At 45.5% G+C, this 14,256-nt stretch overlaps 1 protein-coding gene across 1 annotated transcript; it reads right to left on the bottom strand.

Moving 5' to 3' along the window:
• Positions 1–664: 664 nt before the first annotated feature.
• On the bottom strand, positions 665–3,340 carry LOC146333545 (forkhead box protein D3-like). Its single transcript, XM_084826373.1, has 2 exons — positions 3,029–3,340; positions 665–871 (listed from the first exon to the last, which is right to left on the bottom strand). The coding sequence occupies exons 1-2, from the start codon at positions 3,338–3,340 to the stop codon at positions 695–697; spliced, it is 489 nt and encodes a 162-aa protein (XP_084682499.1). The 3' UTR covers positions 665–694.
• Positions 3,341–14,256: the final 10,916 nt, after the last annotated feature.

Genomic DNA, 14,256 nt, shown 5'->3' with positions numbered 1-14,256 from the left:
CCCCCATTTCTCTCTTTCTGATACCCTCTTTCTCTCTCTGACACCCCTTTTCCATTTCTCTTTCTCCCCGACAGCTCCTTTTCTCTCTCTCTGTCTCTCTCTCTGACACCCCCTTTGTTTCTCTCTCTGACACCCTTTTCTCTCTAACCCCCCATTTTCTCTCTCTCTGACACCCCATTTTCTCTCTCTCTGTTTCTGACACCCCCTTCTCTCTCTCTCTCTCTCTCACACACACACACACACACACACACACACCCTGGTACCCCCATTTCTCTCTCCCTCCTTACCCAGCAGGCTGCCAGGGGAGCAACAGATCACTCTTGTCAGAGTTCTGAACTGATTGCTTGGAGAAGACTCTTGAAATTAGGACGAGAGGCCCATGAGAATTCAGCCACCCCAAATGTAGTAGCTGTTAACCACTGCACTACCCTCACTCTTGGCTCTACTCTCCCAAATTGGGAGAGTGAAAGCAACATGGTGGTGATGAAGGCTTTTCTTGGGGTCCAGGGAGGTCGACGTGAGGTCAACATAGGGGGCTAAAGGTCTTATACGTGAAGGCAGGGATGAGCGTTGGAGGTTAATGGAGCCCATTAAAGGATAGGAGAAGGGCAGTTTACGTTGCATATGGTGTGGTGGAGGGAAGATAAGTGGAGGATTTATTTGGGGTAATGGAAGCAGCTGGGCCCCCAGCTTCTCACCTCCGGATACGTCGCCGGGCTCTTCGCCGGTGGTAATCGCCCTTCGAGAAGTCGTCCATGTTGGCCGGATGGATGGCCCAGAAATGGCCTTTTCCGTTGTCGCTGCGGCCTGCCTTGATGAAACACTCGTTCAGGGAGAGGTTATGCCTTACGCTGTTGCGCCAACTTTTCTCCTGCGCAGCGAGAAGGAAAACAAACAAACTAGGCCAAGGGAGTCAGGTGACAGAGGCAAGACTAAGGCTGATGGGGGGCTTGTCAGAATTGTCTGTACGGCTCTGGAACCCATGACGCATGTTCCAGATCAGCCTACCTCTGAGCATAGGCCGAGTACACCTTTCCCCTCACCGCTGCAACCAGCCTTCGAGGGTTACAGGGGAATGGCATTTTGAAGGTTTGGAAATTGCCTAGCACTCTGCCCCCTTCTTGCCTTTCTCTCCTATTCTAGCCCACTTTTCTGCCACCCGATACTGTGAGCCTTGTTCTCTTAGACTAGATCTACACCACTGCTTTATAGTGGTATTCAAGTGCACTGATAACTCTAGCGGTATATTACACATTCGCTATACTGCTATTTTAGTGTTATTTCCATCCAGTCCAGCATTCCGTTTATACAGTGGCCACCCAGCTGTCGACCAGGAACCCACAAGTAGGGCAGGAATGCAACAGCACCCTCCCGCCCACGTTCCCCAGCAACTGGTGTACACAGGCTCTCTTCCTCTGGTACTGGAGGTAGCATGCAGCCATCAGGAGTAGGAGCCACTGATAGCCTTCTCCTCCAGGAATGTGTCCAGTCTCCTTTTAAAGCCATCCAAATTGGTGGCCACCACCACATTTTGTGGCAGCAAATTCCACTAGCTTAACTACGCAGTGTGTGAAGAAGAGCATAGGGATGGGATGGAAAAGGCGGACATATTCGAGGTCTGTTTATTTTTATTCATGCCTTTCTTGGCCACCCTTCAAACCATTGCTTTCCCAAGATGGCTTACCATTTCAAGCATACAATTCTAGATCAATAACACATTCATATAATTAAAATTATGCATGATGTCGAGGAAATAAGGACAAACAAATCTGTCATTTCAGTTTTTCTCAGTTTCTAATTTTTCCAGTTTTAAATTCGATTTGTCTCACACTTTGAGAATCTTTTTATGTTTCCACAAAAATGTGTACATATTTTTGTCCGCATTTCTCCTAATACATTCATTTTTGTTTGCAATTTTGCCCAATACACACGTTTCCCCATGCAATTTCCTAATATATACATTTTGTATGCTTTTTTTTTAATCGGAGAAGTGCAAATTTCAAAGGATAACAGAGTTTCGATTCATGCATTGGTTCAAAAGTGTGAAACTAGGTAAGTTCACATTGAAGAGCAAACCAAATTAATTCCCCCCACCCCATCTCTAGGGGAAAGTGTAGGGAGAAGTTTGGGACAGCGGATTGGGACAGACAAAAGGAAGGACTTTTTCACCCCGCACATAATTAAGCTGTGGCATTTGCTACCGCAAGATGTAGTGATGGCCATCAACTTTGGCTGTAAAAGGGGATTAGACAAATTCATTGAGGAGGAGGTTATCAACATATAGTCATGGCTATATGTTACCTCCAGTATCAGAAGCAGTATACTGGGGGACAAGAGAAGGAGGGTGCTATTGTGCTCCTGTCCTTCTGGTGGGCTTCCCTCTGGGGCATTTGGTTGGCCATCATGGGAACAGAATGCTGTACTAGATGGGTCTTGGAGCTAATCCAGCACAGCTCTTCTGATGTTCTTACGTTTAACTTCCCAGCAACACAAAGAAAACAACAGAAAACTCATTGTAGGTCAACAGAAGTGGGCTTCTGGTGTGGGACAAAAGACTGGCTCTAAAGGCCATGATAAGAGTTCGGCAAGGTATGCCATGACAGCTGCAGTTTTTTCAGGGTCCTTCAGCAAGATACCCTCCATGAGTCCCCTCCTTCAGTGACTCTGCCTTCTCACCGCCACGGCCACCAGCTGCTTTTGCTCTTCCTCCCGCTCACAATTGCTTCCACTTGCTTGCTTGGCTGGCAGAGAACCAGAGAGCAAGGAGGCTGCGGCATCTCCTCGTCCTCCTCCTCACCACCACCGTTGCCTGGGCCAGAGCAAGAGGCAGGTGACCAAGCAGGTTGCAACAGTGAACAGGAGGAGCAACTCCAGGGGTCTCTTGTCAGTGGACCCCTTCTGGGGTGTGGGCCTTTAGCAGGCGCCCAATCATGTCTGCTCTTGCCATCTGCCTTGACGGTAATGATGTTTGGTGTCCTCTCATTCCAAATTCTCAGACTGAATGAAAAACCCCCGTCGTGGAACTCACCTTGTTTTTGAAGTACGGGTATTTATCCATAATCCACTGATAGATGTCAGAAAGCAAAAGCTTTTTCTCTGGAGAAGAGAGGATGGCGGTGGAGATCAGGGCGATGTAGGACTGGTTTGGTTTATCCAGAAGATCTGGAGACACCTGAGCTTCAGGTGGTTCCACCTCGGTGGCATCTTTCCCTTCGGCCTGTTCCTGCTGACCCCTTGGCTCCAGGCCCCCTCGGAGTGGCTTTTCTGAATTGGAAAGAAGGTAATCGATGGTGAAGGAGGCCCCAGGCTGTCTCCATTGCTTGGCCGCAGCAGCCTCCATGATTCAGGTGACTCAGGGCGCTCCTGGGCTCAGCTCATCTTCCCCGGTCCGGTGAGATCCAGCAGCCACGTCGGACAGCTGGACAAATGAGAATCCCTCCCAAGGGCCAGCATGTAATTAGTGGAGATTACAGGGCTTCCTAATTGTGTTTTCACAAACGGGCTGTCTTCGCAAAGCAGCCTGTTTATCTGGCAAAGTCTTGGCTTTAGCAGGATTTGGCACCTAAACCTAATAAATACATTGATTAATCCATTTGTGGTGGAGGAATTCTGATCCGGGTTCGCCAACAGGTTGGTGGCAGCTGGAGGAGGTGCGTGTGGGGGCTGGGAGTGGGGTGGGGGTCACCAAAGGGTATAGAAAAACAAGGAGGGGAGAGCAGAACCATTTGCTGAGGGAACCGATATACCGCCCACCAGCCGCAATCGGATGCACTCTTGGGCGCTTTAAAATCATGAGAAAAAGATGACCATTTCCAAATACAATAAAATACAAGAACAGTTGCCGCAAATAAAACTACATTTTAAAAAACTGAATATAGGAAGTTGTTATACCGAGTTAAACCATTCCTCTACCTAGTTCAGTATTGTCTACACTCTTCAGGGTTTTTCTCAACCAGGAAATTCCAGGAATCAAACCGGGATCTTTTGCATGTAAAGGATGTGCTCTTTCCCCAAGCTACAGTCTTCTCCCTTTAAATAAAGTAAGGTTTCATGGTTCTGAAAAAGGGGCTGGTTAAAATTGGGACATAGGAAGCTAGTTATACTAAGCCAGATGGTTCGTTCATCTAACTCAAATTGGCATTATTGACTAGCACTGGCTCTTTCCCAGCCCTAGCTGAGGATTGAAACTGGGACCCTCTGCATGGAAAACTGGTGTTCTTTCATTACAGCGTCTTCCCCTTCTCAAAGCAGGGCGGCTTCAGACATTACATATTCTAGGTATATAGAGGATTTAAGCATACACCTAAAAAAAGGCAACACGTGAACTTAAGGAGTGCCTGTACTTATTTATTTCCCCATTCTTCATTACCCAAGTCTTCTCGATGGGCTTATGACAGCAGCAAGAAAAACCATCTAAAAACGTGAAAAACAGAGCAAATAAGAATCCCATCCCTAGCAAAATCATGGCTGCAGTGACAGCACTGAATTTAGAAGTGGGGGGGTGAGGGGTGGCAGCCGCTTGGGTACCTGTGGCGGGCAGAAGGCCTCTGAGAGCTACTTGAGACCTGCAGGGCATGGGTTTGTTGTTGTTGTTCAGTCGTTCAGTCGTGTCCGACCCTTCGTGACCCCATGGACCATAGCACGCCAGGCCTTCCTGTCCTGCGCTCTCTCCCGGAGCGTGCTCAAGTTCATATTCATTGCATCCGTGATGCTATCTAGCCATCTCATCCTCTGCCGTCCCCTTCTCCTTTTGCCTTTAGTCTTTCACAGCATCAGGGTCTTTTCCAGGGAGTTTTCTCTTCGCATCAGGTGGCCAAAATATTGGAGCTTCAGCTTCAGTATCTGTCCTTCCAATGAGCACTCAGGGTTGATTTCCTTTAGGATGGACTGATTTGACCTCCTTGCAGTCCTGGTGACTCGTAAGAGTCTTCTCCAGCACCACAGTTCGAAAGCATCGATTCTTTGGCACTCAGCCTTCCTTATAGTCCAGCTCTCACAGCCATACATTACTACTGGGAATACCATAGCTTTGATTAGACGGACCTTGGTCGGCAAGGTGATGTCTCTGCTTCTTACTATGCTGTCTAGGTTTGTCATAGCTTTCCTCCCAAGGAGCAAGCGTCTTTTAATTTCATGGCTACAGTCACCATCTGCGGTGATCTTGGAGCCCAAGAAAGTAAAATCTGTCACTGCTTCCATTTCTTCCCCTTCTATATGCCAGGAAGTGATGGGGCCAGATGCCATGATCTTAGTTTTTTTAATGTTGAGTTTCAAACCAGCTTTTGCACTCTCCTCTTTCACCCTCAACAAGAGGCTCTTGAGATCCTCGTCGCTTTCTGCCATTAGGGTGGTATCGTCTGCATATCGGAGGTTGTTGATAATTCTCCCAGCAATCTTAATTCCGACCTCTGATTCATCCAACCCGGGATTTCTCATGATGTACTCTGCACATAAGTTAAATAAGCAGGGTGACAATATGCAGCCTTGTCGTACTCCTTTCCCAATTTTGAACCAATCGGTTGTTCCATGTCTGGTTCTTATTGTTGCTTCTTGACCCTCGTACAGGTTTCTCAGGAGACAGGTAAGGTGGTCTGGTACTCCCATCACTTTCAGAATTTGCCACAGTTTGTTGTGATCCACACAATCAAAGGCTTTAGCGTAGTCAATGAAGCAGAAATAGACGTTTTTCTGGAATTCTCTTGCTTTCTCCATGATGTAGCGAATGTTGGGGATTTGATCTCTAGTTCCTCTGCCTCTTCGAAACCCAGCTTGTACTTCCGGTAGTTCTCGGTTCGCATACTGCTGAAGCCTAGCTTGTAGGATTTTGAGCATCACCTTGCTGGCATGTGAAATGAGCGCAATTGTGCGGTAGTTTGAACACTCTTTGGCGTTGCCCTTCTTTGGAATTGGAATGTAAACTGACCTTTTCCAGTCTTGTGGCCACTGTTGAGTGTTCCAGATTTGTTGGCATATTGAATGCAGCACTTTAACAGAATCATCTTTTAGGATTTTAAATAGCTCGGCTGGAATACTGTCATCTCCGCTAGCTTTGTTGTTACTAATGCTTCCTAAGGCCCACTTGACTTCACTCTCGAGGATGTCCGGCTCAAGTTCAGTGACCGCACTATCATGGCTATCAGGGACATTCAGATCTTTCCTGTATAGTTCTTCTGTGTATTCTTTCCACCTCTTCTTAATCTCATCCGCTTCTGTTAGGTCCCTGCCTTCTTTGTCCTTTATCATGCCCGTCTTTGCACAAAACGTTCCCTTGAGATCTCCAATTTTCTTGAAGAGATCTCTAGTCTTTCCCATTCTGTTGTTTTCCTCGATTTCTTTGCATTGTTCATTTAAGAAGGCCTTCTTGTCTCTCCTTGCTATTCTCTGGAACTCTGCATTCAGTTGGGTATATCTTCCCCTTTCTCCCTTGCTTTTCGCTTCCCTTCTTTCGTGAGCTACTTGTAAAGCCTCATCAGACAGCCACTTGGCTTTCTTGCATTTCTTTTTCTTTGGGATGGATTTCGTTGCTGCCTCCTGAACAATGTTACGGACCTCCGTCCATAGTTCCTCAGGCACTCTGTCTATCAGGTCTAATCCCTGAAATCTATTCCTCACCTCCACTGTATATTCATCAGGGATATGATTTAGGTCATACCTGAACGGTTTAGTGGTTTTCCCGACGTTCTTCAATTTAAGCCGAAATTTTGCAAGAAGCAGCTCATGATCTGAGCCACAGTCAGCTCCAGGTCTTGTTTTTACTGACTGTATGGAGCTTCTCCATCTTTGGCTGCAAAGGACATAATCAATCTGATTTCGATATTGACCATCTGGTGACGTCCATGTGTAGAGTCGCCTCTTGTGCTGTTGGAAAAGAGTGTTTGCTATGATCAGCATGTTCTCTGGGCAAAACTCTATTAGCTTTTGTCCTGCTTCATTTTGTACACCAAGGCCATGCCTGCCTGTTATCCCGGTGATTTCTTGACTTCCTACTTTAGCCTTCAAATCCCCTATGATGAAAAGGACATATTTTTTTGGTGTTAGTTCTAGAAGGTGTTGTAGGTCTGGCCATGGGTTACCCACGTGTGATTTGAAGCATTAACCCTAAGCACCGCTCCACTGATGTATCGCATGCAATTGTTTTTGATCAAATATTGAATAATTGACTGATCAGCATTTACTTGACTACACACACAGAGAGGATTATCTTTCTACATAACTGGGGTTGATTTAATAATTCTGTAATGATTAATAAATAACTTGATCTAGCAGTTAACAGATTGCTTTATTTAATGACTAGACCGCTTAATTGGCTTGTTTACAGCCTATTTCATTGCTCTCTTACAGTGTGTTTAATTGCTGGATGGATTTGTTTACTTGATTGCTTATTTAGACTGTTTTGTCTTGTTTTGTTTGTAAAAGGTTATGTCTTGCTTGTGAAGTGTTTTCTTTAATTATTTTTATTTAACTGCTCAGTTAAACTTTTTCTTATTTAAATGCTCAGCAAAGCCATTTTCCGAGGGTGAATTCACAGGGTTTCCTTCAAGACAGAAGAAAAAAAATGTGACGATCGCAGCTGGATAGCTACTTGTGAGAATTACACAGACATTTATTTTGCTGATTATGCACACTGCTGTGACTGTTGCATGTAGCGCTGTCAGCCAGTAAACCTGTAACTGCTATTATGAGCTAGTGTGTATTACTAGGCACACTCCATGGGGCTTACTTCAGTGTAGGCTAGCTCCCCCAACCTTTTTGGGTCACTGGACACATTTGGAATTTTGAAAGAGTCGTGAGCACTCTCACAAAATGGCTTCACGGGGCATCTTGCCCATTCATGAAATGGCTGCCATAGATGCTGTGGCTGATCACAACACTCGTTTCCCAGAAGGCAAGCTGGTGAGACGAAAAGAAAACTACTTCACCCAAAGACCTAAATATAAGGCAGAGGTGCGAGGCCGAACTCCAAAACACAAAACCATTCTTTGGAACCCAAATAAAGATGGTGCTGGAGGGCAAACTTTGCTTTGCAGCATACCAGTCTCCCAGGGTTTTTTAAAAAAACGTTTTCATTTACAAAATCTTAAGAAATAAAATAAACATCAGGAGGGCAGGGAGCCTGGTAGACACCAAGTTGGAAACCCTGGGCAGTATCCAGTGGTACTCCTACACAGAGTAGGCCCATTGAAGTGAATGGGCCTCATTTATGTAGAGCTACCATTGGATACTGCCCCTTGGGTATAGACAGACCCAAAATTGTTCTGTTATGCATTAATTGAGTGGCCACAGAGTTTGCATTTCATGGCCATATGAGCTCATTTTGTTATGTACTGCCATGAGAGCTTCAGCTATTGGGTGGTATAGAAATGAAATTATTATTATTAATAGTAGTAATTGTCTATCTTTTCTTTCTCTGTACCCCTATGTCGCATGTATATTTGCCAACAGGGGATAGCTCTTCATGCATCTTTGGGCTGGTCACGTACCCATTCCCAGAAAGGAGAAAATGCATCACACGCACACACACAAAGACAAACGAGGACCCACATTTGCATAAAATTGATGCTTTAGGTGTGGCTGCCCTTGAGGTTGGTCGGGAAGCTTCAGCTAGTGCAGAATACTGCGGCCAGGTTGGTAACTGGAGCAGTTTATCGCTGACGTCTTACATGTATGCTGAGGGAACTGCACCGGTTGCCTATATGCGGCCGGAACAGCTTTAAGGTTCTGGTACTTATTCATAAAGCCCTTAACAGCTCAGGACCAGGATAATGAAGAGATCAACTGCTTCCCTACCAGCCCACTCAGTTGCTGCGCTCACCACAAGATACCCTGCTGGAGGTAACTAAGTTTTTGGAGGTTGAACATGGTTTGGAAGAAGGCCTTCCATGTCACAGTGCCTGGTCTCTGGAACTTACGTCTGCTCCAAATTAGATAGGCACCAACCCTTCTGAGTTTTTGGTGGCTACTAAAACATAACGTATTGTTAAATAAGTAAATAAAATGTGCACATGCTAATTGACACTGTGAAGGTTTGAGGCCTAGAGGCAAAGGGAAAAAGGCGCAGGCCTAGAGGCCTGGCAGTTTTTGTTGTTGGGAGGAGGTATCCCTGAGAGTAGTTTCATTTCCCCTGTTAAGTTTCAATCTCATTCCCCAGTTAAGTTTCATTTCTTCAGGTTTGAAACAGTACTTCTGGTTTTGAGGGAAGAGGGTATAAAAAGAGAGAGTCAGTAAGAGCAGAGTTGGGGAGCACAGAGCCTGAAGAGGGAGCTGGAAGAAGCAGCCTGAAGAAGTCTAAGGGCATCTCTACACTAGCCTAAAATCCTGCATTTAAAATGGGGCTTCCTGCTTCCGTTTTAAATGCAGGATCAGAACTGACTCCCTTTACATGTGCTTCCTTTCCCCCCTCCTTCTCCCAGTATCCGAGTCTTCCATTATCTTTCATTGATCTCGCTCCTCTTCTTGCTGCTTTAACTCTTTTCACAGGGGAAACAGAAGCGGAACACAACAGGCTGATTGATAGCTCATGATCTGAGATCTATTTAAAAATGGAACAAAGGGCATTTAGTGCAGGCGACACTCTGGAGGGTCATGGCATCATGTAAAGAGTCCACAGACTTCCGTGAAGGAGTGATCTCAATCGCAGGATAAAAGCTCCGTGTGAAGGAGCCCTAAGTAAACTTAGGGTAAAGGAACGTGTGTTTTGCAACTTCTATTTTCTCTTAATGCCGTTTGTATCACTGGGCTCTATTTAAATACCTTTATATTTAAATACCTTTAATTGTGAATTGCGTAGTGGTTAAGACGCTGAACTACAGACCAGAAGGTCGGCAGGACAGCAGTTCGAGACCTGAGTGCCGCGTGACGGAGTGAGCTCCCGTCTTCAGTCCCAGCTTCTGCCAACCTAGCAGTTCGAAAGCAAGAAATTGCAAGTAGATAAATAGGTACCGCCTCGGTGGGAAAGGCAACAGCGTTCTGTGCACCTTGGTGTTCAGTCATGCTGGCCACATGACCACGGAAGCGTCTTCGGACAGCGCTGGCTCTTTGGCTTAGAAATGGAGATGAGCACCACACCCTAGAGTCGGACACGACTGGTTGGGGACACCTTTACCTTTTTTTTGGCCTTAATTTACCAGTAAACTGTTATGATTAAACCCTGTGTGTCGCGTGTCAGTCACCCCACACCTACAGCCTAAACCCCACGTTATTCGGTAAAAGAAGGAAGGTGGGACTCTTTAAGGAGGCACGAGATCCTTAAGGAGTTGCTTAGAGGGTCCAGATCATAAGGGGAAACCTGACAGACACCTACAGATGCCAATTTAGAAATGATAGCTATATTTTAAATAGACTTACAATGCATCTCACCCTACTGGGGAAAATTCTGGCCTTGGTAAGATCCACATCTGGAGCCCATCTAATTTTTGAGGTTCCTTTGTGCTGGTTTAAAAAGAAAAAATGCAAATTCAGCTTTCGGGGGACATGTCAATGAATACAGCACTCTATTCATCACGTCTATAATATGGTCAAGCCCCACACAACAGTACATTCTGTTGCAATTGTGGGAGAAGTAGGAGGAGTTTGAATGGTCACACACACGTATCATTTGTGCTTATAGTAGGAGTACATGCTGAAAACTACAGTATACAGTGCTACCATTGTGGATAAATGGGAAGCAATGCTGCCATTTCGGTTTGATCCCCCCTCCCCCCGTTCTGCTAACTACATGCGCACCTTCACAGATATGCAGGGATGCGGGTTTAAAAATAAACAATGTGGTTATTCACAGCTATGCACCTGTGTGGGTGCGCAGTGAAATATAGCTTCTAAAAAATTGCTGCAGATTTCCTGCCTGCAAATCCCATCAAAATCCTTGCAAGGAAAGAGCAGGAAATGGAAGGAGAAGGAGGAAAAGAAAGACATGGGGTGTGGGGAGAAGGTGGGAAAGTTATGGTGGTGTTTTGGCTTCTTTTTTAAGCCCAGTAACTGCATGGCACCTTCGCAGCTGTGCAGGATTTTTTTTAATGGTGTGCTTGTTCAAAGCTTCACAGCTGTGTAGCTGCACAGTTAAAAATAGCCACACATTAAAAAAAAAATAATCACAGATTTCCTGCCCCCAAATTCCACCAAAATCCTTGGGAGGAAGGAACAGGGCATTGAAGGAGAAGGAGGAGAAAAATGTGGGGGGAGAGGTTGCAAAACAGGTTGAGCAACTTTAAACTAACTCCCACTGGTAAAAAAAGTTATAATACCAACAGATTGGAACACATGACTTTGTACAGCATGGAAACTGCAAGCAGAGAAAAAGTCTTAATAAAAGTACTATGGGAAAAAACGGAATATTGAAGCAGCAGCAGCAGCAGCAGCAGGACAATGGGTTGGGGAGTATGTTGTGTGTCCCGTGTGTGAGACAGACATTCCAGTACTGGGATATAAGGCTAGTGTAGACTGGTTCCTGGTGACCTGTGAGCTGCTTGTCTGCTGTCCAGGTGCTCCCTCTCGATAGGCAACTTCAAGGTTTGTGTAGCCACAGCTCAGTGGGTGGAGCCCCTGCTTTGCATGCAGAAAGTCACAGGTTCGATCCCCAGTATCTCCAGGTAGGGCTAGGAAAGACCCCTGCCTGAAACCCTCAGGAGCTGCACCCAATCAATTTAGATAATACTGAGAATGGGAAAGACTAGAGATCTCTTCAAGAAAACTGGAGATCTCAAGGGAACGTTTTGTGCAAAGACAGGCATGATAAAGGACAAAGAAGGCAGGGACCTCACAGAAGCAGATGAGATTAAGAAGAGGTGGAAAGAATACACAGAAGAACTATACAGGAAAGATCTGAATGTCCCTGATAGCCATGATAGTGCGGTCACTGAACTTGAGCCGAACATCCTCGAGGGTGAAGTCAAGTGGGCCTTAGGAAGCATGACTAACAACAAAGCTAGCGGAGATGACAGTATTCCAGCTGAGCTATTTCAAATCCTAAAAGATGATGCTGTTAAAGTGCTGCACTCAATATGCCAACAAATTTGGAACACTCAACAGTGGCCACAAGACTGGAAAAGGTCAGTTTACATTCCAATTCCAAAGAAGGGCAACGCCAAAGAGTGTTCAAACTACCGCACCATTGCGCTCATTTCACATGCCAGCAAGGTGATGCTCAAAATCCTACAAGCTAGGCTTCAGCAGTATGCGAACCGAGAACTACCGGAAGTACAAGCTGGGTTTCGAAGAGGCAGAGGAACTAGAGATCAAATCGCCAACATTCGCTGCATCATGGAGAAAGCAAGAGAATTCCAGAAAAACGTCTATTTCTGCTTCATTGACTACGCTAAAGCCTTTGATTGTGTGGATCACAACAAACTGTGGCAAATTCTGAAAGAGATGGGAGTACCAGACCACCTTACCTGTCTCCTGAGAAACCTGTACGAGGGTCAAGAAGCAACAGTAAGAACCGGACATGGAACAACCGAGTGGTTCAAAATTGGGAAAGGAGTACGACAAGGCTGCATATTGTCGCCCTGCTTATTTAACTTATATGCAGACTACATCATGAGAAACGCCAGGTTGGATGAATCAGAGGTCGGAATTAAGATTGCCGGGAGAATTATCAACAACCTTAGATACCCAGATGATACCACCGTAATGGCAGAAAGCGAAGAGGATCTAAAGAGCCTCTTGTTGAGGGTGAAAGAGGAGAGTGCAAAAGCTGGTTTGAAATTCACATTAAAAAAAGATCATGGCATCTGGCCCCATCACTTCCTGGCATATGGAAGGGGAAGAAATGGAAGCAGATTTTATTTTCTTGGGCTCCAAAGATCACCGCAGATGGTGACTGTAGCCATGAAATTAAAAGACGCTTGCTCCTTGGGAGGAAAGCTATGGCAAACCTAGACAGCATAGTAAGAAGCAGAGACATCACCTTGCCGACAAAGGTCCGTCTAATCAAAGCTATGGTTTTCCCAGTAGTAACGTATGGCTGTGAGAGCTGGACTATAAGGAAGGCTGAGCACCGAAGAATCGATGCTTTCGAACTGTGCTGCTGGAGAAGACTCTTACGAGTCCCCTGGACTGCAAGGAGGTCAGATCAGTCCACCCTAAAGGAAATCAACCCTGACTGCTCATTGGAAGGACAGAGACTGAAGCTGAAGCTCCAATATTTTGGCCACCTAATGCGAAGAGAAAACTCCCTGGAAAAGACCCTGATGCTGGGAAAGACTGAAGGCAAAAGGAGAAGGGGGTGGCAGAGGATGAGATGGCTAGATAGCATCACCGATGCAATGAATATGGACTTGAGCACGCTCCGGGAGAGAGCGCAGGACAGGAAGGCCTGGCGTGCCGTGGTCCATGGGGTCACGAAGAGTCGGACACGACTGAACGACTGAACAAAGACGGGCCAAGCTTATGATTCGGTGTAAGCCATCTTCCTATGTTCCTAAGTAACTTCAAGGCCTCTGCTCTTCCTGCTTAGAGTTCTGTATCTTTAAATGAGACTTGAAACAGACACCTCCGAATAGTGGGCTCCTTCAAATAAAGCAGGGGTTTATTTATGTGTCGGAGGGCACATTTGGAATTTTGAGAGTGTTGTGGGTGCTCTCACAAAATGGCTGCCACAGAAAGGAGGCTTGCCCAGTCTCATAGTGGCTGCCATGGTGGATATTTTTGGTCACAATAACACTCATTTCCTAGAAGGAAGACCGGTGAGGCAAAAGGAGGGTTAGGGTGCGATCCAATCACATTTAGACAGAAAAATGTCCTACAACTCCCAGCATTCCCCAGGCAGCCATGTAGGATGGATACCTTACTGCTGTTATTTTAGGTGTGCTGGTTTTTAGCTGCATGTAATATCGCATTACCTTTATCTTTCTTTAAGCTGCCCTGCAGATGCTGTTGGCACTGATGGCATATTTTAGGATATTTCTTATTTTAGTTAAACTATGTATGTTCCAGTCGATATCCTAAGACCTCTAAGTGGTTTACTTAAAAAAAAAAAAAAACTTGTCCGTCTATGTATATATTGACCCGTTAGTTTATTGAGGGTGGGGTTTTGTCTGTATTTATATTTTAATTGCTTTATTCTTTAATGTAAACCACCCTGGGAATAGGGCTGAAGGCTGTTGTTGTTATAATAAATAAAATTAAATAATATTTTTATATTACTACTACTACTACTACTACCACCAACAATAGTAATAATAATGTGTCTCTTTGGTGGTGGCTGAAAGGCACTCTGCATATGGCCAGAGGACCTCTCCACCCCCGCGCCTTTCTATTTTT

Source organism: Heloderma suspectum, chromosome Z, assembly GCF_057233095.1.
Source record: "Heloderma suspectum isolate Gila_16-S chromosome Z, 16-S_ref, whole genome shotgun sequence".
In the NCBI taxonomy this organism is placed as follows: domain Eukaryota; kingdom Metazoa; phylum Chordata; class Lepidosauria; order Squamata; family Helodermatidae; genus Heloderma; species Heloderma suspectum.
This window is presented reverse-complemented; position numbering and strand designations above follow the sequence as displayed.